The sequence below is a fragment of the Heptranchias perlo genome, chromosome 11 (assembly GCF_035084215.1).
Source record: "Heptranchias perlo isolate sHepPer1 chromosome 11, sHepPer1.hap1, whole genome shotgun sequence".
NCBI lineage: Eukaryota > Metazoa > Chordata > Chondrichthyes > Hexanchiformes > Hexanchidae > Heptranchias > Heptranchias perlo.
In genome coordinates this window covers 32,108,463-32,133,692 of record NC_090335.1, presented here as the reverse complement: position 1 = coordinate 32,133,692, position 25,230 = coordinate 32,108,463, and the positions used below count along the sequence as shown (strand labels likewise).

At 41.7% G+C, this 25,230-nt stretch overlaps 1 protein-coding gene and 1 long non-coding RNA gene across 2 annotated transcripts in view; one reads left to right on the top strand and one right to left on the bottom strand.

Moving 5' to 3' along the window:
• The window catches only part of LOC137326924 (putative leucine-rich repeat-containing protein DDB_G0290503), a 28,935-nt gene extending 9,589 nt beyond the window's left edge, over positions 1 to 19,346 (top strand). The window contains exons 3-11 of the mRNA XM_067992306.1: positions 1,050 to 1,225; positions 3,279 to 3,516; positions 7,230 to 7,350; positions 7,814 to 7,911; positions 8,991 to 9,125; positions 10,479 to 10,646; positions 12,631 to 12,802; positions 15,840 to 16,076; positions 17,960 to 19,346. Of these exons, the coding sequence (XP_067848407.1) occupies positions 1,050 to 1,225; positions 3,279 to 3,516; positions 7,230 to 7,350; positions 7,814 to 7,911; positions 8,991 to 9,125; positions 10,479 to 10,646; positions 12,631 to 12,802; positions 15,840 to 16,076; positions 17,960 to 18,017 (1,403 nt within the window). The 3' untranslated portion in view covers positions 18,018 to 19,346. The remainder of the gene's footprint in view (positions 1 to 1,049; positions 1,226 to 3,278; positions 3,517 to 7,229; positions 7,351 to 7,813; positions 7,912 to 8,990; positions 9,126 to 10,478; positions 10,647 to 12,630; positions 12,803 to 15,839; positions 16,077 to 17,959) is intronic.
• On the bottom strand, positions 241 to 24,034 carry LOC137326925 (uncharacterized). Its single transcript, XR_010964296.1, has 3 exons — positions 23,906 to 24,034; positions 3,340 to 3,488; positions 241 to 700 (listed from the first exon to the last, which is right to left on the bottom strand). It is a non-coding gene; the product is annotated as an uncharacterized lncRNA (long non-coding RNA).
• Positions 24,035 to 25,230: the final 1,196 nt, after the last annotated feature.

Sequence of the window (25,230 nt, the reverse complement as noted above, 5' to 3'; positions counted from 1 at the left end):
ATCTCAGATTATAAAAAGCAGCATCTCCAGGACTGTCTTTAGCTCCAAGCAATGTTGGTTATTGCATGCTTGCATTTGCTAAAAACCTGAGAGTCTGACACAAACTGAGGACTCGTTAGTGAGTGCGTCAAATGCCATATTCAACATCAAAACAGTGTCCCCTCACTCTGTGACATTGCATGTCGGTCCTCCAACACACCACGGAGGGTCAAAACAGCAATTGCTCACTCAAAAAGGCACTCTATCTTGGTACAGTGATGGGTATTCTGAAAATCAAATGAGCAATAACAAGAATTGCAACCACTTTTCTTTATTTTTTCCTTTTATGTTCAATGTTTAATTTCTCTTTTGGGAAGGTTCCTGTTGGAAATGGTGATCCAGTTATCCTGGGCTCTCTACTATGCCTCTGCCTTTAGTTTCTTCCCTTCTCTTGTAACGTGGCTCTGATGTCCCTTCACTCCTCCAAAGAAGGCAGCTTGTCCAGCAAATAGTTCACATGTCTGACAATACCATCTGAGATTCCCAGACCACTGAGACAGTCACTAATGTTGCATAAGTGAGAAATGAAGAAGTAACTTTCTGATGTTTAGTTAGTCCAAATTACTGCCATGCGAGTGCAACTGTTTATATATAGAATGTGTATTGTCTTCATATGATCCTGTTTCCACTGATCTTTATCGATGTATACAGTGTAAATGATCTATGGTGTATAAGAACAGATGGTTAAGAGAAGAAGCCATTTAATCTTTGACTCTCCAAAGCTTGTTTGATTTTTCTGGGGTAAGTAAACAACCACAGGTTAGATAAATCCAAGACAACGTTGAATTTCCATCTAGACCTTCTAAGGTACTAGCACTCAAATTACACCACTTGCACTGTGGCTCACTGCAGCCAACCTCCCGTCAGGTGGGTCCTTGGGCAAACTTACTGCTGCGTGTGTCTCTGGCCCATCATTCACAGCCTACATATGTTCATTCCTTTATAAACAATTCCAGTAATTGTTTTTATTTTCTTTCACTTGATTACAACGAAAGTCCTTGTTTTTTCAGAGGACCTAAAGAGTCATCTCAAGGATCTCCAGGAGGCCAATGATAGTGCTATCAATGAACTCACCAAAGCTGATGAGGAAATCTCCCAACTGAGAGGCGAGATAGCTAAACTAAGAACTAAACATGCGGAAGAACTGCAGGATGCCAAGCAAGAGAGTGTCTACTTTAAAGATAAGGTGCTCAATTTTAAGAATTATTAGGACTACCAGCTACCATTTAAAAATAGCTACATTGCTAAAATGACAACTGTTGGAAAGCAAGATCGGACCTAGATGTGATGTTTTCCATCATCGAATAGTCTGCCAACTGTCACCGTCAGGATTTGCAGATGATTAATGGTCACTTGGTTGAAGAACTGGGGGACAACCACTGCCCATGGAACTGTACTCTAGTAAAAGGGAGTTAATAAGTTCATCTTGGGCAGTCCTGCAAATCAGCAGCCCGTTTTACACCGACCGATTATTTCATGTGGCAGAGTGTAAAACGGGCTGCCGATGAGTTACTGCCCGTTTTGCACTATTGCCCGTTTTGCGTTACTGCCCGTTTTGCACTATTGCCCATTTTGTGTTACTGCCCGTTTTGCACTACTGCCCGTTTTGCACTACTGCCCGTTTTGCGTTACTGCCCGTTTTGCGTCACCACCCAATTTCACCCCCAATTCCTTCAGGAAGTGAGGAGGGATCTATAGGAAGTTGTAAGAGTTAAAACTTATAACATAATGTTGCGTCTGGCAGCCTCCCTGACCCCACAATGACCCCGACCCATTTTCCTGGATTGGGGGGTCACTTGTAATGAGGGGGGTGGGGGGCGCTGGTGGTGGGATCCCCACTACCAAGAGGGAGCCTGCCACCATGGGAGTTCAAAAACTGGCGGAACTCCCACAGCAGCACCACAAGAGGCAGACAGGGATTTAAAGGGGGTAGAAGAACCCCAAGAAAAGCCAAGAATTCTTTGTTTGGCCTCATATGAGGCCGAGGCCTAAAACAAAATAAGGCTACTACCCCATCTCCCTCCATTCAAAGAACTCAGTGGTCTCGGGGAGTGGCAGGACAACAGGCAAATGGCAGGAAATTCCATTAGGAATCTCGGCCCCACGAACATTTGCACGTGACAGGTGGGGAAGGGGCGGCGAGCAGCAGATCCAGCGGCGGCTGGGGCAGCAAAAGGAAAATCTAGCTCAAGGCAGGAATGCAGCAGCCTTACGGTCCAATTTTGCCACCTTTTCACCAATATCCCATGCAAGGTAATTCCAACCTAAGGTTTCTAATATCGTAAACACATTAAAAAAATTATATAATTTACAATGTGCTTCAACTTGCCTATAAGGAATAATTTTTCAACTTTGTACCCTCAGTTTTTTCTTGTCTTTGTTGAAACTGTACTAATGTAACTCATTCCTTGTGTGTCTGGCAATTTGATGCATTTAAAACACAGAACAAAAGATTAAATGAAGAATAGACTCAAATTAGCAATAGTGTATGAAAATGACAAGTTCATTTTCCATACATCAGCCAGCCAGCGTGTGTTATTTATCCATTATATGCAAATTAAACTTTCTTTAATTATATATCAAAAGAAAATGAGGTTTGTTGGAAATATGAAATAAAGATGAAAAATGCTGGAAGTGTACAGACTCATCATCTTTAAGCTAATGTTGTAGCTGGGACTTATCACAGGAAATCTGTTCTCTTTCCGATGCTGATTGACCTGCTGTGCACTTCCAGAATTTGCTGTTTTTGTTTCTCTTATATTTTTCAAATAAATATATAAAATTTGTTAAATTAGCGCACAGACACCATCTAGTGGCTATTCCCATTTCTTGCATTGTATCATCAAGAAGTTTAGTCTGAAGTCATTCCCCCAGACAAATTTTACATTTCCACTATATTCTGTGTTCGTGGCTTTCAAACTTTTCTTTGTGTAATGTTGCCACATTCCCAGGGATGATATGTCCTAACCTCAAAGTATCAGCTGTCCATAGTAAAGCAGTACCATCATGGCAGAAAACATTTTTATAACAACAGAAGTAATGTGCGAGTAAGTCAACAATTGCAAGCGTCTGATAGCAGGCAGAAATCGCAGAGACCCCAGTCAGAAAGCCTACACTGTATCATATGCATAACTGAATAAGAGTGGCAATTCGGTGCTTCACCACTTTCAGTGACTGGAATGTCAATGTGCAGTTTATAAGCAAGGCTTTCTGATTTACTCCAATTCTCACACTCACAGATTAACAGATTGCACTGTGGTCCAGCCCGGCATATATTGGAGGACAACACGTTTGACTTACTGGAAGAAATCCAACAATTACGGAATGAGTCCCGGAAGCTCAGAGACGCCAACCACAGACTTGATGAAGAAAACCGTCAACTGAAAGACGTACTGTGGGATTTCAAGCGACAGCGGGAATGGATCTCAACGAAAAGATTCAAAGAAAAGCTGGAGAATGTAGAAATTAACAAAAGGGGTATGATTTTAAAATGCAGCAAGTTCAGAACGTCAAAGTTTTCCTGAAATATTCAACAGAAATGGTCAACAACCACATTTATAACAGAACAGGAATAATATTATTTGCTGTGTGTAAAAAAAAATCTAGGCTTTAATAGAAAGGAAGAACTTGTATTTATATAGCACCTTTCATGACCTCTGAATATCCCAAAGCGCTTTAGAGGCAATGAAGTCCTTTTGAAGTGTAGATGCTGTTGTAATATAGGCAACGGAGCCAATTTGCACAAAGCAAGGTCCCACAAACAGCAACATGATAATGACCAGATAAGTATCTCAGCCCCAGGACATTGTTGCAGGAGTTTCTCAGGGCAGTGTCCTAGGCTCAGCCATCTTTAGCTGCTTCATCAATGACCTTCCCGCCATCATAAGGTCACAAGTGGGGATGTTCGCTGATGATTGCACAGTGGTCAGGTCCATTCACAAACCTCAGATAATGAAGCAGTCCGTGCGCGCATGCAGCAAGACCTGGACAACATCCAGGCTTGGGCTGATAAGTGGCAAGTAACATTCGCGCCAGACAAGTGCCAGGCAATGATCATCTCCAACAAAAGAGAGTCTAACCACCTCCCCGTGACATTCAACGGCATTGCCATCGCTGAATGCCCCACCATCAACATCCTGGGGGTCACCATTGACCAGAAACTGAACTGGACCAGCCATATAAATACTGTGGCAACAAGAGCAGGTCAGAGGCTGGGTATTCGGCAGCAAGTGACTCACCTCCTGCCTTCCCAAAGCCTTTCCGTCATCTACAAGGCACAAGTCAGGAGTGTGATGGAATATTTTCCACTTGCCTGGATGAGTGCAGCTCCAACAACACTTAAGAAGCTCGACACCATCCAGGACAAAGCAGCTCGCTTGATTGACACCCCATCCACCACCCTAAACATTCACTCCCTTCACCACTGGTGCACCGTGGCTGCAGTGTGTACCATCCAGAGGATGCACCACAGCAACTCGCCAAGGTTTCTTCGACGGCACCTCCCAAACCCAAAACCTCGACTACCTGAAAGGACAAGGGCATGTTTCCCTCCAAGTCACACCATCCTGACTTGGAAATATATCGCCGTTCCTTCATCGTTGTTGGATCAAAATCCTGGAACTTCCTAACAGCACTGTGGGAGAACCTTCACCACATGGAGTGCAGCGGTTCAAGAAGGCAGCTCACCACCACCTTCTCAAGGGCAATTAGGGATGGGGAATAAATGCTGGCCTTGCCAGTGACGCCCATATCCCATGGCTGAATTTTAAAAAAATCTTTTTTTTTAGTGATGTTGGTTGAGAGATATTGTCCAGGATACCTGCTGTTCAAAATAGTGCCATGGGATCTTTTACATTCACCTGAGAGGGCAGATGGCACCTCAGTTTAACATTTCATCCGAAAAACAGCGCACTGCCGACAGTACAGCACTCCCTCAGCACTGCGCTGCAGTGCCAGCCTAGATTTTGTGCTCACGTCTCTAAAGTGGGACGTCGAACGCACAACCTTCTGATTCTGAGGCGAGAGTGCTACCAACTGAGCCACGGCTGACACCTTATATTGATACGGTACAAAGAAATTGCTAAGAACTTGTTTGTTCGGTCTGTTAGGTTCACCTCTGTGTCAAATGCCATTAGACTTGAGCATGCAATCTGGGCTGATATTTCTGTACGAAGTGCTGCATCATCAGAGGGTGTATCTTTCGGATGAGATGTTAAATCAAGACCCACTCTGCCTGGATGTAAAAGATCCCTTGCCATTATTTGAAGAAGACCAGAGGTCCTGGTCTCTTGGCCAGCGATCCTTCCGCAACCATCACCATCAAAAGCATTTTTCACCATCAAAAGCATTTTTCATTTGCTGTTTCTGGTACCTTGCTCTGCGCAAATTGGTTATCTTATTTGCCTGCACAAGAACGGTGATTTGAAAAGTAATTAATTAATTCTGAAGTGTGTACAGTCATCTGGATGATTTGATCATGCACCATATAAATCCCAGGTCTTTCCTCCTTTCTTATTCATATTACTGCCAAGCAACAATGGCAATTTCACTGGTAAAGGTAGTTTTGGCAGTAGTAGTGCTACATCAGATGAGCAAGGACAAGATTTAACACAGTGAAAATGGATTACTGTATGTGAGCTAAAAGCACCACTAAGCCTATTATTATGGGATGAATCTCTTAACATCTTCTGCTGTACTAATATCATTTTCTTTCTTTTAATTATTCTTCTCTTAATTTCTCCCTTCTCTCCTAAAAGCATTCATTCTCACTTCAGTGCAGTTCATAACACTGCAGCATTTCAGTACCTCACCCAAGTTGATCACTCATTATGTGTGAGCCAAGACAGTGAAGATGACACAGGCGAGCTTGATCCTGTTTTCACCCAATTTCCACATACGTACTATGTCGCAGACGTCACTAGATCAAGAGCAGGAAACTTGGCTGTTTTTTTCCTCCCTCCCTAGGATTAACTGCTACCAAGGCGGAGATCAGATAACTCAGCACATACCAGGGCTTAACCGTGGAACCTTGTGTGCGTTGGGCCTGGTGCTGCACTGGGAAGTATCTTTACCCACTAGAATCATACAGCACAGAAGACGGCTATTCAGCCCATCATGCCTTTGCCAGCACTTTGAAAGAGCTATCCAATTAGCCCCACTCCCCTGTTCTTTCATTAAGTTATCAAGGGAGTCACTAAGTTATCGAGTCCTGGTCTCTCGTTTTGATTTAGACATTTGGAAGTTTGCAATTGCAAAATTATTGGCACCAGTCAAGATGCCTTTGCTATGAATATGTTAATGAAATCAGAACCCAGAGAATAAGTACTTCTACACATGAAGGAAAATTCTAAAAATCTAAGAGCTGTCAGAGGCAAGCAAACTGTTACTTTTTCATAGGCGTAAGAAAAGCCTGAAGCCAAGTAGATGAACTGCACAGAGGGGTGCTGGTAGTGGGAAGCGCTGCACATGGAGGCAATGCAGATTTTTTTTTCAGTGAAATAAACAACAATTCACAAGCAAATTTTGTATTTCAAATTAAATAAAATGCAAGCATAGTTTAACTTTTCTACATTACTTTTCAAAAGCAAGTGTTAATATTTTAGACATACAGATTGCCCGACAATATGTGAAAAAGTTGCATCAGCTGTCCAGTGCATTGGTAATGGAAAATAATAAGTCCAGTAAAGGAACACAGCTGATGAGTTTTTTTTTTACACAGGTTTTACATTTTAAATCTTCGAAATTAGTGCACGGACACTTAACGTTTTGTGTGGAATACCTTTATCCTTTATTTTAACAGAGGTGCTAACTCACAAAGTAAGTGAGTTGGTAACTGAGCCCAATTTCAAAGTACAAGTTTGATGTGATAGCTTTTTGTATATCTTTGAAACTAGAGATCTACATATAAGCCACATAAAGTCATGTGGTTCAAAGATCAAAGTTCCTACTTGTTTTAATGTATTTTTCATTGTGTATTACCTGTGTCCAATGCACTAATTTCACAATTAATTTTAACCCATCCTGTGCTTTATACTTCCAATTAAAATGGAAAATTTTGGTCACTGGCATAAAAGAAGTTAGGTGACTTGACCTAATTGGTTCCATATCATTAAATCTCTGTATTGTGTCAGCTCTCAGGATTCCTCTCCATTTTCTTTTGGCAAGTAATTTATGTGTTTTTGGATTGCTAGGTGATGGTGCAATATCAGCACAGAAGGTAGAACTGCATAAAAAAGAACAGGAGACTGTCCCACAGAAAAAGTCTCCTCTTCTGTCCCAGTTGCACTGTGTCTCCACATCTTCACAGCTCAGGTAAGGAGAGAAAATGCTGGTTAATGTCATTCTGCAGTGACAGGATGGCTGTCTTTGGCTGTGCTGAGACACAGTTCTCAAAACCCATTTCCAATGTATTTTTTTCCCCCAACAATTACTTTGAGTATTAATGAAAGGAGAGAGATTGGCATTCTTCTACATTGGCCAGTAGCTTTTTCCATTTGGAACTGCAGACTGACTGTGCAGGGTAGACAGTTTCTGTCAGAACATAGCTGAGAACCCAGTCCAGCTGGCAGCATCTGTCAGAGAGTAGTGGGAGGGTAAGTGGATGAGTCTGTACACAGTGTCAGCCGGAATGTCCTGTCTCACAAGAAATGCTATTACAACATCAAGGCCAAACAGAATCATGTTTAACTCCCTTGTGGGGGTGAAGAAGATTGTTTATTTTCATTCACGGATAAATTAACTGACTATCTTGATTTGTTTTCAAAACTGTTGACAGATTTGAATATTTCAACATTGAAGAGAAAAATGGTCCAACTAAAGCAAGCGAGGGAGTGAACAATATGACTTTTGATCAAAGGCTCCAATCATGGGATGGTAAATTAATCTTGCTTAACATCACCTTGTACTGTATGTAAGGTTAATAAAACAAGAACAGCAGGTAAGAAAACTGTTAAAGAAGGCTCTAGTTAATTTTCTATTAAGTGCAATAAAATGCATGAATGGGAAAGGTGGTGAAAATTTACTTCCACTATTTTTACCACATAGCCAGTACAGAAGTTTCAATCTGGTACTGTGCTTATCAAAGTTTATAGGCGGATGGTTTCTAAACAAGGTGCAACTCTACATTAGTCGGAGACATAATTTCACTTTATTTTAGGTCATTGTAAATTTGTGGCCATATTCCTCATTGCTGCTAGAATGGTGATAAATTAATAAATTGGTGCAATATTAGATTTGCAGTTTGACAATTGATTAGGATAGGCTTTGGAGATCTGAGTTAGTCGAATTTCAGAGATTGGTTCGAATTGAAGCAATTTAGGTTAGATTTGTCTCTTTAAATAAAAATGCACAGGTGAAGAACTCAATCCGTGCAGCCACACTCCTGGAATCCATTCCACAATCGCAGCATGGAAGAAACAGCATTCCAAGAGCATTTTCAAAGAGAATACGAGTTGAGCACAGCTGCCCACTGGCAGTGCGTGATTATAAATCACCCCTTAAATTCTCCCATCCCTGCCATAACAAATGTACTTACACTTGGTATATTTTGGGGGGGGGGGGGGGGGAAGGGTGGGAGCTTTAATAGTCATTTTGTAGTCGATTTTATTCTATTTCATAAAATCTGGCCCTTCTTGAATTCAAACAAAACTAAACATCGAAATCAAGCCCAGTTTGCTGGTCCCTTCATTTGATCCATTTCATAATTGCTGGGAATTTCCTCAGGGGTCGTCCTGATCAGCTGCCGTAACTTCGGCAGAAATCCCGGATACGTGTATAAACAGGGTTTCCACCGAACTTCCACCAAAGTTACTACACCCCCGATGACATTTCCGGAGAATATGATGAAACTGTATTGTTTTGGTCTCCTCTGATCTGATCATTGGATCAGATTGCATGCATATCCAATACACCTAGCGTGACTCACATAGCGGTACCGTGCTTTCCACCCACAGATGAAGATAAAGACAGGGCAACAGGTAGTGCTTCTCCGATTTCAGTGGATAGTGACTGCACAGAGGCTCTGATTGCATCCTGCAACAATGGGACCTTTGGTCAGGCCTCCAATTCAAAGGAACATCACCTTGAAGGTAATTACTAGACTGGCTTTTTACTAAGAAGCAAAAAGATCAGTTCTCATCTAATGTCTTGATAATCAAGACAGGCTCCATCACCAAGACCACCTACTTCCACCTGCGTAACATTGCCCATCTCAGCTCATCTGCTGCTGAAACCCTCATCCATGCCTTTGTTATCTCTAGACTCGACTATTCCAATGCTCTCCTGGCCAGCCTCCGATCTTCCACCCTCCATAAACTTGAGCTCGTCCAAATCTCTGCTGTCCGTATCCTAACTCGCGTCAAGTCCCCTTCACCCATCGCCCCTGTGCTCCCTGACCTGTCCAGCAACACCTCGATTTTAAAATTCTCACTCTTCTTTTCAAATCCTTCCATGGCCTCACCCCTCCCTATCTCTGTAACCTCCCCCAGCCCTACAACCCTCCGAGATCTCTGCGCTCCTCCAATTCTTGCCTCTTGCGCAACCCCGATTTTGATCACTCCACCACTGGTGGCTATGCCTTCAGCTGCCTCGGCCCTAAGCTCTGGAATTTCCTCTCCAAACCTCTCCGCCTCTATCTCTCTCTCCTCCTTTAAGACTCTCCTTAAAACCTCTTTGACCTCACCTGTCCTAATATCTCCTTTATGGCTTGGTGTCAAATTTTGTTTGAAAATCGTTCCTGTGAAGCACGTTGGGACATCTTACTACATTATAGGTGTTGTTGCTGTTTTGATTTAAACAAGTAGTTTTAGTTCATGTGCATTAATCTGTTGGTACCGTATCTTATGCCTTTCAAAAGAGGTGGTGTTCATCTCATGTGATCTCCTATGAACTATATGCTGCAAGTAGAGAATAATTGTTAATCCTTGCTTTATTAATCCATGCTTAGCATATATAAGGTTTCAAATCATAGTAGACTCAGTCTGCTCACGGAAGCTGCCTTTTCACTGCGAACACAAGACAAAAGTGTTGGGGAAAGCCTGAAAAATGACAGCCACCTTAGCATAACTATAATGTTAATTCTCCTCTCGTTGATCCTGGCAACAGGCAGATCCTTTGCCACATATGTTGAAGCAAATCCACTGTTTGCACCAACCCCTGGGCCATAATATGTTTGTACTCTTAAGGATTATAGGAAATACTTTCAGGTTAAATAAAAAAAAAATTAAAGTTAAGGTAAGGCTTCCACTAAAATATCGCAGCCTTACACCCGTTGCACCAGTGTGACATTTCCATTTTACGCATCCAGATCAGCTCTTTGATAATAGTGACCAGCTAATGGCAAAATGTAGACAGCTTTGCAGTACGGATATTTATACTTTTGAAAGTTATTGAGATTACCCAGATTTATTTTAGCCTTTTACTTTTTCTATTTTCCCACCCAGATATCCAGACAAAGCAAAGCATTGGAAGTTCTAATGATGCAATGAGTGATGTCATCACTGACATCCTATTAACACCTGCCCGGCTGCAGATTCTGAGCAAACTCAAAGAGAAGCGAATTGTAACGGCTGAAGAAAAGGAGAGAAGCTTTTCAAGAAATGTAATTAAAGGTTAGACATTACTAATATTTTTCCATCAAATTAACATTAACATATTAACTCCAGTTATTCAGAGTCCAATTTCGCAAAGGGAACTGAAACAGGTATTAGGCCCCCAATTTGCATATGTAATGGCCTAACGTCAGTTTCAGGCACCTCGCCCTGGATGCCTATGGAGGAGCCCTAACCAACATGCAGTATGGAATGAGCGCGCGCACGCTACCTGCCATATTGGACTCAGGCGCTTGGTGTGCGCCTGTAAAACGGGCGTAGCACAATCCAATTTCTAGGCCAACACGTTTTAGAATCGACAAGTTAACAGGCTATACTAGATCTGATGTTGAATAATGAACCAGAATTAATTAACAATCTGTATCTTGTGCCTTTCAGAAGAGGCAGGAAGAGGTGGTGGGTATCCCACGTGACCTCCAATGAGCTGTATGCTGCAATTAGAGAATAATTGTTAGTCCTGGCCTTACTCATCTATGCTTAGCATTTATAGGGAACATCTGGCAAATAGTTGCCATGATATAATTGAACTTGATGTTCTGTTTGAGAGAAGAGTCACAAACCAAGGCATTAAATTTCATTACGGCAAACTTCAACGGTCTGAGTTAAAAGAAGAGAAAGTTTGAGACAGTTATGCAGAGAGAAAGAGAAAATGTGTGAGATATACAGACATTCAAAAGACCAACAGGAGAGACACCGAAAGAGGGAGAAAAAGAATCAGAGAAACAGTGTCATCACTGTAAGTCTGAGTGTCACACCTCGAGAGATGGAAAGAATCAGAGAGTAGGAAAGAAGCAGAAAAAAATGTGGAGAGACTAGAGATGCTGGGATTGTTCTCCTTAAAACAAAGAATGTTAAGGGAGGATTTAATAGAGGTGTTCCAAATTATGAGGGGTTTTGATAGAGTAACTAAGGAGAAACTATTCCCACTGGCGGGTGGGTCAGTAACCAGAGGACACAGATTTAAGACAATTGCCAAATGAACCAGGGGGAGATGTGGAGAAATGTGTTTATGCAGTGAGTTGTAATGATCTGGAATGCACCGCCTGAAAGGGTGGTGGAAGCAGATTCAATATTAACTTTCAAAAGGGAATTGGATAAATATTTGAAAAGGTAATACCTGCAGGGCTGTGGAGAAAGAGCAGGGAAATGGGACTAATTGATTAGCTCTTTCAGAGCCAACTCAGGCACGATGGGCTGAATGGCCTTCTCCTGTGCTGTAAAATTCTATGGAGGAGATCTAAACATGCTTTACTGCAATAAATTACTTTTGAAGTGTAGTCACTGTTGTTCTGCAGGCAAATGCAGCAACCAACATGCACACAGCAAGGTATCACAAACAATAGTGAGATAACTAAAACAGATTAACTGGTAATTTAAGTGATAAATGTTGACCAGAACACTTCTCTTCAAGTGGTGCCATGGAGCGGCGGGGGGAGAGGGAGGTGCGGTCAATTTAACGTCTCATCTGAAAGACAGCAGCATCCCTTCAGTAATGCACGGAAAAATCAAGCTCAAGTCTTGAATTCACAATCATCTGATTCAGGGGCAAAAGTGCTGCCATTGAGCCACAGCTGACATTTAGCTTCTTCACAATCTGACCAATATACTAGCATGTGCTTTGAACTTTCAGGGGCAATCAAATAAGAGAGATGGCTGCGATTCTCATGAATGTGAAACTCAGGAATTTTTAAACTGTTACTGCACCTTAGACCAATGTACCAATCTAGGGACGGAGTATATTCATTTGGCAAAATCCCTTCCTTGTTTGACACATTTTTGCACAGCAGAGATTGCAACAAGCTCAGTCTTCATTCACAGCCTATGGCCTGATTTGTAGTCAAGAATAATGAAGAAAGAAAGAAAGAAAAAAGAAAAAATGTCTCCTGTTATACATGACCTTGCCCAGCAAATTTGAGAACCACGAACAGCATGGTAGACTTTGCAAAAATCTAACTATTATTTACCCCCCCCACACCACTTCTAGGTAGCCTGTTGGACCTGGATGAGCTGAGCGATGATGACATGTCATCTATAAGTCAGATTAATGGTCGTCATCAGTTCCCGTATACTCACTGCTCCAGTTCAACTCCCTGTAAATCCATACCTTCATTTCCTGGTTTTTGGAGCAGCTGCCTCAACAGGAACAACCCAATGAGGTTAGTGAGGAAAAGTCTTAGGCACTTGAATTTAGAGAGTTGCAAAAGGATTGCTTTTGTCACATTTTGTTTTAATGTGGCAGAGCAGGTCATCCGCCCCTTATAGAACTTGTCCGATTTTCACCCTATCGATTTCAATGGGATGAAACTAGGATGGGTTCTAAAATAGGCGGGAGATCTGCTCGAGCACATTATTGCCCAGACGGTGAAGTTGAAAATTATCTAAAGTTTCTTCTCAAAGGTCCCACTAAGCTGACCAACCAGTAAGGAACTAACAGATCTCCATACAGTTGTGTTTTTTTAAAAATTCATTCATGGGATGTGGGCGTTGCTGGCAAGCCCAGCATTTATTGCCCATCCACAATTGCCCTTGAGAAAGGTGGTGGCGAGCCACCTTCTTGAATCGCTGCAGTCCGTGAGAGAGAGAACGTGCATTTAAAAGCACCTTTCGCAACCTCAGGATGTCCCACAGCGCTTTACTGCCAATGAAGTACTTTTGAAGTGCAGTCACTGTTGTAATGTAGGAAGCGCAGCAGCCAATTTTGAGCACAGCAAGCTCCCACAAATAGCAATGTGATAATGACCAGATAATCTGTTTTTAATGATGTTGGTTGAGGGATAAATATTGGGCAGGACAATAGGGAGAACTTTTTGCCATGGAATCTTTTATGTCCACCCGAGGGGGCAGATGGAGCCTCAGTTTATCATCTCATCCGTAAGACGGCACCTCCAGCAGTGCAGCGCTCCTTCAGTACTGCACTAAAGTGTCAGCCTAGATTATGTGCTCAATTCTCTGGAGTGGGACTTGAACCCACAAGCTTCTGATTCAGAGGCGACACCTGTGAACTGTGGATCAGAATGTAGTCATAAGTGATACTTCACAGCGGTATAAAATTAGTACATAAAATAGGAATAGTTGCACAAAATGCAGTTTATATTAAACATCAGCTGATATATCCTTGTTGTGATGTAACAGCCACACTATTTTTCTTATCCTTTGGACTGATTGAAACATGCTTCCAGTTATAGCATTGTTCTTTTAATGTAATCGGATATATTTTTTTAATTAAAATTTAACTGCCTTGTCCAACCATTTTATTTAGGAGAATATGCCCATTACCAATCTAGTTGGATCATTAAAGCATAACTACTCCCCCACAAGTAAATTTATTACTAAAATAGGGCCGCAGCAGAGATTCAGATACCAGTAACAGACAATTAATACTCCCCATCAATGAACAATCATGTTGGTATCATAGTGGGGGTACAGGAACAGAAATAGAAAGATTGCATAATATTTATTACCTCAGTTCATAAACCTGTGAGCACTAAATGGGGTGTGCAAAAATAGGAAACAAAAGCAACATTTTGTTTGTTAAAAATGTCAGCATCTAAAATCGCATACTACCACTCAACATGCAACTGAATCTAAATTAAACCATCATAATGTACCATAACTATAGTTATTTAAGAAAAACGCAATGTTAAAGTGACAATGAAGGATTTCGAAGTGCCACTTTTTTTTTGGAGAAGATCGGGCAATGGATAAACAGTGTGCAACACTGAAAACACAGACAGTTGTTCATGGTGCGTTTGGTCAGGATTATACATGTAAGTGTTCTACCTGCAATCAAGCAATCTACAAATACCTGAATTTAGGTTTTGGGGGGGATGGGTAAGTGTGCATATTTATATGGGGTGGGACTAAGGAATGATAGTTTTTTTTAAATCCAAGATTGGTATTTAGTACTTCCAGGATTGGGTGCCATGGGTAAAATGAAGTAACAGAAAGAGTAGACAAGGGTAATACAATAGAAGTAATATATTTGGATTTTCAAAAGGCCTTCGATAAAGTACCACATAGTAGACTCATAACTAAGGTCAGAGCATGTGGAGTCAGTGGACAGGTAGCAGAATGGATAGCAAGCTGGCTACAAAATAGAATACACAGAGTGTAGGGATTAAGATTAGCTACTCAGAAGGTGGGAAGTGGTGTTCCACAGGGATTGGTACTGGGATCACGGTTGTTCACAATTTACACTAATGATTTGGACTTGGGAATCAGAAGTACAATTTCAAAATTTTGCAGACGACATCAAATTGGGGGGGGTATAGTTAATGCAAAGAACATGTCAAAATGCAAGAGGACGTTAATAAACTTGCAGAATGGACGTGTAATCCTTCATTATCACTTTAATGAATTTCAATACAGATGTAAGGTGGTGCATTTTAGTAGGAAGAATAAGGAGGCCACATACTGCTTGGATAATAAGTCTAAACGGGATAGAGGAGCAAAGGGATCTTGGGGTACAGATACACAAATCACTAAAAGTAACGATGCAGGGCAATAAAGCCATAAAAAAGGCAAACCGAGCACTGGGGTTTAATTGCTAGAGGGATAGAATGGAGAAGCAGAGAAGTTATGTTAAACTTGTATAGAACCTTGGTTAGACCACACTTGGAATGTAAAAGGGTAGACGTAGAGAAAATGCTTCCACTTGTGTGGAATTCTAAAACAAGAGGTCATAAATATAAGGTAGTCACTAATAAATCCAATGGGGAATTCAGGAGAAACTTCTTTACTCAAAGAGTAGTAGGAATGTGGAACGTGCTAGCACAAGGAGTAGTTGAGGCAAATAGCATAGGTGCATTGAAGGGGAAGCTAGATAACCGCATGAGGGAGAAAGGAATAGAAGGAAATGCTGATACGGTTAGATGTAGTAGGGTGGAAGGAAGTTCGTGTGGAGCATAAACGCCGGCATGGACCAGTTGGGCCGAATGCCTGTTTCTGTGCTGTAGCCTCAATGTAAATTGACGCCAGGGTAAAATTTAATCTACACTGCCTAAATAATGTCCTTAAAAGGCCACTATTATCTGACAAGATGTCATGCAAGATCCTAGATTTGAATGGACAATGTTTTAATTCACTCTGTAACCCAGTCCCCCTGGCATTTGAGTAAGTTTGAAGTGGTTAGAACCCTGTTAGAGCAGTTACAACCTGCAATCAGGAGTAAAAGATTTCCTTTCTTTACAACAGGTCGATAGTTAATAAAGCAGTCCTGCCCCGACGTCCATTTGCTCCCAGGAGCATTGCTGATCTAAAAATTGGACATCTCGTTAAATTCTCCCGGCCTGCAGGTAAAATCAGCAAAGGTGTGATCAAATATATGGGTCTCCTACCGGGTCGACAGGAAGCATATCTGGGAATAGAACTGGAAGGTAATGAAGTCGGGCAACATGATGGAACATTTGAAGGAGTTCGTTATTTCATTTGGTAAGTTTGGATTTGAAGCAAACTATACTTAAAGTGTGCGTGTTTAACTTAAATTTCTGCTTTTATCAAATAGTGGAGTTACGACACGAGAACCCCGGAAAAATATTCATCATGCACCCAATATGCATCACATTTTGGGTCAGCTCCTGTGTAGCAGTGTTAATGATTTGTGTGCTTGGCCATATTACTGATTGTTGGAGGAAGCTGGTTGAATACATAACAATGACAATACCCACAAATTAATAATGGCTATTTGCTTACAGGGGATCATAATGCTTTATTTCACTTTTCATATTTCCACGTGAGCCCGTTACGACAATTCTGAACGACCAGTATTGTCTGCAGCGAATGTTCTAGCCTTTAAGCACAACACAGCAACATCATCTCTAACCACAGAGGGCAGCATGCAATGTGAACAATTCACCATGGTAGTTATTATGTCCTCTATAGTGACCATTAGTAAATATCTTTAAAATTCTTTAAAACCACATCAACGAGGAAGAGATATTTATTTTCACACATATGCAAGCAATTGAGGGTAATACATTCCACAGGTGATTTAAACACAAATATGACTGATGAAAAATACAAAATGTAATATGGAGATGAAGGGGATAAGAGTTGTAATAGTAAAGTATACCAAACTTACTAATAGAATGGATATTGTTGCAGACACAGCATAAGTATATCTTTGTAGAATAAAATTGATGGAGCATCTTAATCTCAGAGTCTTTGAAACAGACATAAAAGATGTATAGAACTCATACCGACAGAATGTCACCACTGTAATTGCATACCTTTCAGAACAATTAGCAACACTTAAATCATTTGGCTTGGCATCCCATTAGTTTTCTATTACTTTGATGTTGCGCAAGTATAATTTTTTTAAATTGTTTTTAATAAAGCAAGCAAGGCTGGGTTATGATACATTGCAGGTTGCATTACATGGTAGTTGCTGATAAATACAATGAGATTCATACATCATTCTGCACATTTCATTACCATCAACTACTGAGGGCTGACAAGAGCTTATTCGATATCACTGCATGTTTTAGGCAGTGTTTTGAGGTGCTGATGGGACCATATCTTATGTTTCCCTAGTTCTGTACACAACCTTTGTGACACTCGCTCAGATAGGTGCCAGGTTGTACCACATCTGAAGGGTGTATTGTCTCTTGCTGCCAAAAGAGAGCTGGTTAAGCAGGCCAGTTAGTCATGAGGATGGGTCTACATGATGGTAAGACCCGCGACAGTAGCTGCAGCTTGCAGGATCGTGGTCTAGAAATGTCTGGAGGCAATGATATGACCAGAACATGGATAACATAATGCCTTTTTGGTCATGGTTCCTCCAACACATCGGTCAGGTCAAATCAGGATGGAGTTTATGTGAGGTAAAATATATTTACAGCAGAGTTTTGAACTGCTCCTCTCATTGTGTTGCAGGTAAAGAGCACAGTGGTTGTCCTGCAGCCTTCTCTGGTCAGTGAGTACCCTCGGTCACACTCCCAGGAGCAATGGAGGCTCTCTGCTGTCATCCAAGTTAGCATAGATTAGTGAGAGGAGACATGAAGCGCAAGTGCAATCTTGACTGAAATGGTTATCTGCATGACTCGATTCAAGATCTTATACTGAACATTTAGAATTTCACTGATACTAGTGGCCCAACTTAGAACCGTAAAAGTACAATAGCTGTTGTGAAGACAGTGCAAGGTCTGGCGAAAGCAATCTAATGCATGAGAAGATATACAGTATTCTTACCCCTAAAGACCTTCAGGTGAAAATCTTGGTGGCAACTTTAGTGGCAGTAATTAACTATACTTAATGTAAATGTTACTGCATCATCATCTGAATAGTTTAACTGTAATTTTCTGTTTTCCTCACAGCAAGTTGAAAAAAGGCGTATTTGTAAACTTCAGTAAAGTTATCGTGGCCTGGGAATAGAAAGTTAGGATAATCGCTTCTGATGTGAGACACGACAAAGACCCCCGATAAAGAATTCCTTCAATCGCAAGCAGCTTCCTCACTTCAAAACAATGTGACCTTGTGTACCTTATTTTAGCATCTTGTTTTTAGAAGATGTCAAAATGTAGTGATCGGACTAGTGAAATCTCTCTGTTGCTGATTATAGACTTTATCTTGCAACTGAGTTAATTTGAGGAAGGATTGGACTTGATTAGAATTGGACACTTAATTGTCTTTATGTAACAAAAGGATAAGCTTCATACATGCCAACCTAAAAATCTAGCAAAAAAGCTGACAACTCAAGAATGGCCTTGATTACAAACCTATGATTTGTAAAAACCAGTACTTCCACAGCTGCAGGCATATCCAACATTCCTGTATTGGAGGTTAAAAAAAAACATAAGTACATGAAAGCCAGAAGACACAAATATGGTGGTGCATTTCTAGGGGGATCCAGAAGCATGTTCCCCTGAAAATGTTGAATATTTATTTTAAGAATTATGCATGCAGGTTCATTTTAATATATTCCAGCCAACTCCCCACCCTTTCTCAGAGACACCCTCCTCCTCCTCCAATCCTCCCAGTTCGTAGACACCCTCACCTCTCAATTCAATTAGATACTTTTCTCCCCTGTCAATTCAACCTGGCATTATTCTCCCCCTCCAAACCAGTTCAAGTTGGTATTCAGCATTCACCCCTCCCCATTCACATTGGCATTCTTCTCCCCCACCTTTATTCAAGATAGCACTTGTTCACCCTCCAACCTCTTATTTCAAGCCAGCACTTGTCCTGACCCTTCACATTCTCCCCATTCCTCTTAGTTAATGCTGACATTTCCTCTCCCCGCTTCTGATCTCTTCTCTCTCCCCGTCCTAAAGCACTACTCTCAGATTCTGCCCCTTCCCTCCCACCTTCATTGCCATGCATTAATCCTTCCTATCCCTGTTCTCGACCTTATCATCCATTTTCCCCTTCAATGCCATCAATTTCTCCCCTCCCCTGTAGCCGGACTCGGAGCACCCGGTTTACACTGGTTTTTTGTTAGCAAATGCTGATACGCTGGCTGTCACCATGAAACAGTCAGTTGGCACGTATGAATCTTTGAGGCTTTACAAAGTGGTTAATTACTTAAAACCTTTGTATGTTTGTATTTGATGTTCAATATATTAATATAAGGATTAACTACCATAGGATGAAATCAGTGGTCATTTGCACCAGTCATGTGACTGACAATTTACTCGACAATATGTGTCACTGGTTAACCAATAAAGTTGCTCCATTCTTGATCATGTAAAATCTTGTAACGATAACCCCCATAGTCAATCAATTAGAATGTCATATATTCGTGTGTAACTAATCTTCGAACAAAATGCATTTTTACCTGTAGTTTTTTTTAAATGAAGTATTTGGGCAAGTTTTCCCCCTTTTGTTTGGATTTTTTTAAATTGGCTTTTCTTCATCTGCCTAGTCTGATGCCCACAGCCAAGAGAGGGACACATAGAACGTTCCAAGGCTGTCATCCATGCCCGTTATAACCTGCCTCCAGCAGGCACCAGAGACTCCCTTTAATTCCAGAATTTACAGTATGCTTGTGTACAATTTAATGATCCGGTCCTTATGGTTACAGCAACATTCATCTAATATATTAAATTTGCTGTGTGTGTGTTGCACTCCATATTTGGGCATCATCATTCTGTTACACACAGTGATGCCTGCAGCTGCTCACTTCAACTACTAGATGGGCTTCAGAAACGACAGATCCCCATACCTATATGTACAACATCGCTACTGAACGCTAAGGGAAACTCGTTGTGTCCTGACTTTTCATAGAGTTACGGAAGATCCATATCTTTCTTGCAGCTGCGTAGCTCGAGAGTTCTGTTGTGATAAGAGAATCAGCTCTGCCTGTAGCTTTGCCATTCTAATCCACAACTATCTGCGAGCCTGATAATAAACTGAAGCAGAAATTTTTTAAAAATCATAAAAATATAATACTTGCCAGTGTACATTGCTCAATCACTCTAAAAATGCTGCCAAATGAGTGCATTGCATGGTGATATCTTAATGAGTAATGATCTTGACTCATTACTTCAAGCACCAAAATAGAGTGCAAGAATAATAACTTCTAGTTCTTCGGAGTGCCATTCACAATAAGAAGCTCCTATACTTTGATTAAATGTTGAGGTTAAAAAACATTAACACAGAAATCAGTCACATATTGCCTCATACACAAACAGAAATAGAAGCTATCTCTTAATTCAATAAATTAGTGTTAAGACAAGGATGAGTTGATGAAATTGCATTTTTCATTTACACTGAGGTCTTGGGTAAAGCAGAGTACTTTAGATAGATTGGTAGGGTAGGGGTTTTTTTGGTGGGGTGGGGGGGGGTGGCGGGCGGGAGATTTTGGACAGGACATCCAGGTTACCTTTTTGACCTTTCCAATTAATAACATGGGAACTTTAGCATCTGCCTGGTGAAGCAGATCACATCTCAGTGTATCAGTCTATGAGTTACAAATATTAAACACAGTGCCCATAATGCTGCTGTGATTAACATGAAGTCTTTTGCAACCACTATTTTTTTAAATTTAAAACTGCTCCAGAACTAGCCACACCTCTAGCCAAACTGTTCCAGTACAGCTACAACACTGGCATCTACCCGACAATGTGGAAAATTGCCCAGTTATGTCCTGCCCACAAAAAGCAGGACAAATCCAATCCAGCCAATTAATGCCCCAGTCTACTCTCAATCATCCGCAAAGTAATGGAAGGTGTCGTCGACAGTGCTATCAAACGGCACTTACTCACCAATAACATGCTCGCCGATGCTCAGTTTGGGCTCTGCCAGGACCACTCAGCTCCAGACCTCATTACAGCCTTGGTCCAAACATGGACAAAAGAGCTGAATTCCAGAGGTGAGGAGAGAGTGACTGCCCTTGACATCAAGGCAGCATTTGACCGAGTATGGCACCAAGGAATCCTAGTAAAATTGAAGTCAATGGGAATCAGGGGGAAAGCTCTCCAGTGGCTGCAGTCATAGCTAACACAAAGGAAAATGGTAGTGGTTGTTGGATGCAAATCATCTCAGCCCCAGGACATTGCTGCAGGAGTTCCTCAGGGCAGTGTCCGAGGCCCAACCATCTTCAGCTGCTTCATCAATGACCTTCCCTCCATCATAAGATCAGAAATGGGGATGTTTGCTGATGATTGCACAGTGTTCAGATCCATTTGCAACCCCTCAGATAATGAAGCAGTCTGTGCCCGCATGCAGCAAGACCTGGACAACATCCAGGCTTGGGCTGATAAGTGGCAAGTAACATTTGCGACAGACAAGTGCCAGGCAATGACCATCTCCAACAAGAGAGAATCTAACCACCTCCCCTTGACATTCAACGGTATTACCATCGCCGAATCCCCCACCATCAAGATGCTGGGGGTCACCATTGACCAGAAACTTAACTGGACCAGCCATATAAATACTGCAGTTACAAGAGCAGGCCAGAGTCTGGGTGTTCTGTAGCAATTGACTCACCTCCTGACTCTCCAAAGTCTTTCCACCATCTGCAAGGCACAAGTCAGGAGTGTGATGGAATACTCTCCACTTGCCTGGATGAGTGAAGCTCCAACAACACTCAAGAAGCTCGACACCATCCAGGACAAAGCAGCCCGCTTGATTGGTACCCCATCCACCACCCTAAACATTCACTCCCTTCACCACCAGTGCACCATGGCTGCAGTGTGCACTGCAGCAACTTGCCAAGGCTTCTTTGATAGCACCTCCCAAACCTGTGACCTCCATCACCTAGAAGAACAAGGGTAGCAAGCACATGGGAACAACACCACCTGCACATTCCCCTCCAAGTCTTGCACCATCCTGGCTTGAAAATATATCGTCGCTCCTTCATTGTCACTGGGTCAAAATCCTGGAACTCCCTTCCTAACAGCACTGTGGGAGAACCTTCACCACATGGACTGCAGCGGTTCAAGAAGGTGGCTCACCACTACCTTCTCAAGGGCAATTAGCGATGGGCAATAAATGCCGTCCTTGCCAGCGACACCCACATCCCATGAACGAATAAAAAAATATTTTCTCCTTGGAGTATGTGTTGAATTTACAGCACAAGTTGAAGATTTAAAACTAATGAATACAATTCTGATTCCATTTAACAGTACAGTAAGGTGCTTAAATATTAACCCACTAAACAAAATCAGTGTTGATAGAGTTTCCATTGATGCAATTCCTGAATTATAAACTGAGTTAAACAAGCAGATGGGAAGGAATTGCTATTTTCCCCTTCATGTCTAATGACTCAACTAAAATTCTAATGATTCTTCATCCTACACAAGCTGATCAACAGTATGAATAATGGAATATACATTTATATATATGGCACTAAAGGGGCTAAGAAGTAAGGCATCATTTTCTGACTATGCATTCCCAACTGGAAGATTTACCAGGAGCACAATGTCAGAAGATTCCCCCTTTAATATCTTAAATGCCGTTTGTGTCAGGCTGTAAAAATAAATAAAACTTTAATTGTCCTATAAAGAGTTTTAAAGGCTGTTGGGTCTCACACCAAGCAACGTGATCTGGATCTTCCAATCATCGTTATTTTAACACCAGCGGTAAGCCATTTAAAATTAATGGTATATGGCCATATGAAGATAACACATGGGAAAATTCAAGCCCCTGTATATTTGCTTACGCTCACACAAAGGCAGAGGAATCTTTTTCAGTGAGCACTTATAAGAAATCACTTTGAATTTGCCAACTTCAGTGTAGCTAAAAGTTCATATAAAAAGATGCAAGAGTAAACTCGCTGAACCTATGCGCCGTGTGGGGAGCTACGCTCGCAGGAAGCATGGGAAGGAGAATTGGCACTACTGTGTTGTAACACTGGGCGCTAAATTGGGCCATGTAACGCCCATTGTTTCGGCGCTACACAGCCTCTCCAACATCCAAGATGGCGTCTTGGATGCGCACACACGTTTCCAGTGTGAAGTGTGCCAGACGTCATCTTGGTATAGGAGTTAGCGCAGGCACAGATAACGAACACTGGAATCATGTAAAGTAGGGAGAAAATTATTTCACTCCCTGTGTAACGCTGATTTAAAGTGATAAGTCCCAAAACGGTGTCTAACGCTCAACACAACGCACAATCTTAACCTCAACCATCTGAACGTATCTGAGAGTACCTGGAGGACTCCCCACCAGCGCTATTTAAAAGGGACCATGCAGGATTTACAGGTTAGTGGCTGGATTATTGCTTCTGGCCGCTGAGACATTTGTAAGTGTTTTTGGAGGTCTCCTAGACTTGAATACTAGGACGCAGGGATACAGCCTAACATTTAGAGCTTGACATGCAGGAGTGAAGTTAGGAAATGCTTCTACACGTTTGGAATGCTCTTCTGCAAATGGCAGTTGATGCTAGCTCACTTGTGAATGTTAAATCTGAGATTGATAGATTTCTGTGAACCAAGGGTATTAAGGGATATGGGGCTAAGGCAGGTATATGGAGTTAGGTCACTGGTCCACCATGATCTCACTGAATGGTGGAACAGGCTGGAGAGGCTAAATGCCACTGCCACTTGTTGCCTCCTGATATGCACCACCTTCTCCTGTAAGAAAACGGGACGTGTGTCTGGGTGATGTGCTACATGGTTGAATAGCTGCCATTGTGCATGGCCTGTGAGTTGTGGGTGGATGGCTTGAAACAGTGGTAATATGTAAGGGTGAGAAGAAGCATCTGGTTGGAAGAGTTGAGTACTGATGGAAAGAGTGAGTTTGTTGGTATGTGGGTGATGGGGGCTGCAATGCGTGGTGCAGTTGGTAGGAGATGCCACTTGACAGTTGACCTCACTCACCTTGCCCACTCATGTCAAATCATTGAACTTCTTCCTGCACTGCATCCATGTTCATGATGCTGAGCACCTGGCATCCTCCGCTGTCTCCCACTGTCTTTTGGACATATGTCTGGAGGGCATAGGATTGTTCATCCTAGAATTGATCAGACCTCGGGCATCAGTTGCACAGTATGAACTTAGTGCTAGCTTCTACAGACAAAATAAACGGAATAAATTGACCACATAAAATCATGGCATATTTTCTTTATATAAATCATGCCAATGTGATTCCAAGTCTATAGTGGGTTAGAGCATCATCTGCACCACTTTATTAGCTTAACGTCCTTAACATTCTCCCAATTCTCAACTAATCCTCGTTGAAAAGATCCACTTGGAAATGGCCATAGCTCACATTTACAAAAATCATGGACAGCATATTCCAAGACGGATTTCTGTCACTACAACTATGTACCCAAATAATTAAATTGAGAGCATTTCCTGGCAGGGTATGCAACTGAAATTGTTTCCGGGGTGATTGATACACTATCATGGGGTTTATTCCGTTTGTACAGTACATGTGCCATCACCATTGTAATCATTTCTTCAGGATCTTATTGAACTAACTGTGTGCAAACCATTATATTTTGGGTGATGTTTTACATATTTGTTGTAAATATGTTGGTATGTTTGTCAAGGTCTGTTTTTGTTAATTTAATTTGTTAAAATAAATCCTATATATGAACTGTGGAGTAAATAATTTTTTATTATTAGGTAATTGCGAAGCAAAGTTCTTTTTCCAAGTCAATAAAGGAATTACATTCAATGCCATTTCAGATTTAATTTGTTATCTTAAAACTACGTGTGGTGTCCTTTAATTCAATACTTATTAAATATCTGACCTGTCTTTATCCCCGATTTTAATTCAAGGTGGCAGTCATGTGGGCAGAAAACTGTCCTGATTTCGGCAACGTGAGGCCCGGGAGATTCTAATTCCCAGTCTCTTCTGCATAGGCTCAGTCAGGTTCCTGCCCGAAACTGGTGGGAAGTGGCAGGAGGCCGGCGGGTGGGAGTGGAATGTTAGGCGGCAGGAGGCCATCACCAGGGATGGAAGGAACGGTCGCCAGCACGCAGGTAAGTCACCAGGAGGCGGTTTGGGAGGGCCTCACAATCAAGCGGGGGGAGCCTAAATTTTTCTCATGGGTCCCGAAGAAGCACCCCTAATCCCCCTGGCCCCAAAAGAAAAATCAAAAAAAGTAAGACCACTTTTCTTTTTTCACCTCTTCTGGTCCCAACTCCTCTTCCTGCTAGGTTGGCCTGACAGGAAAGCTTCTGTGGCTTCCCCACGC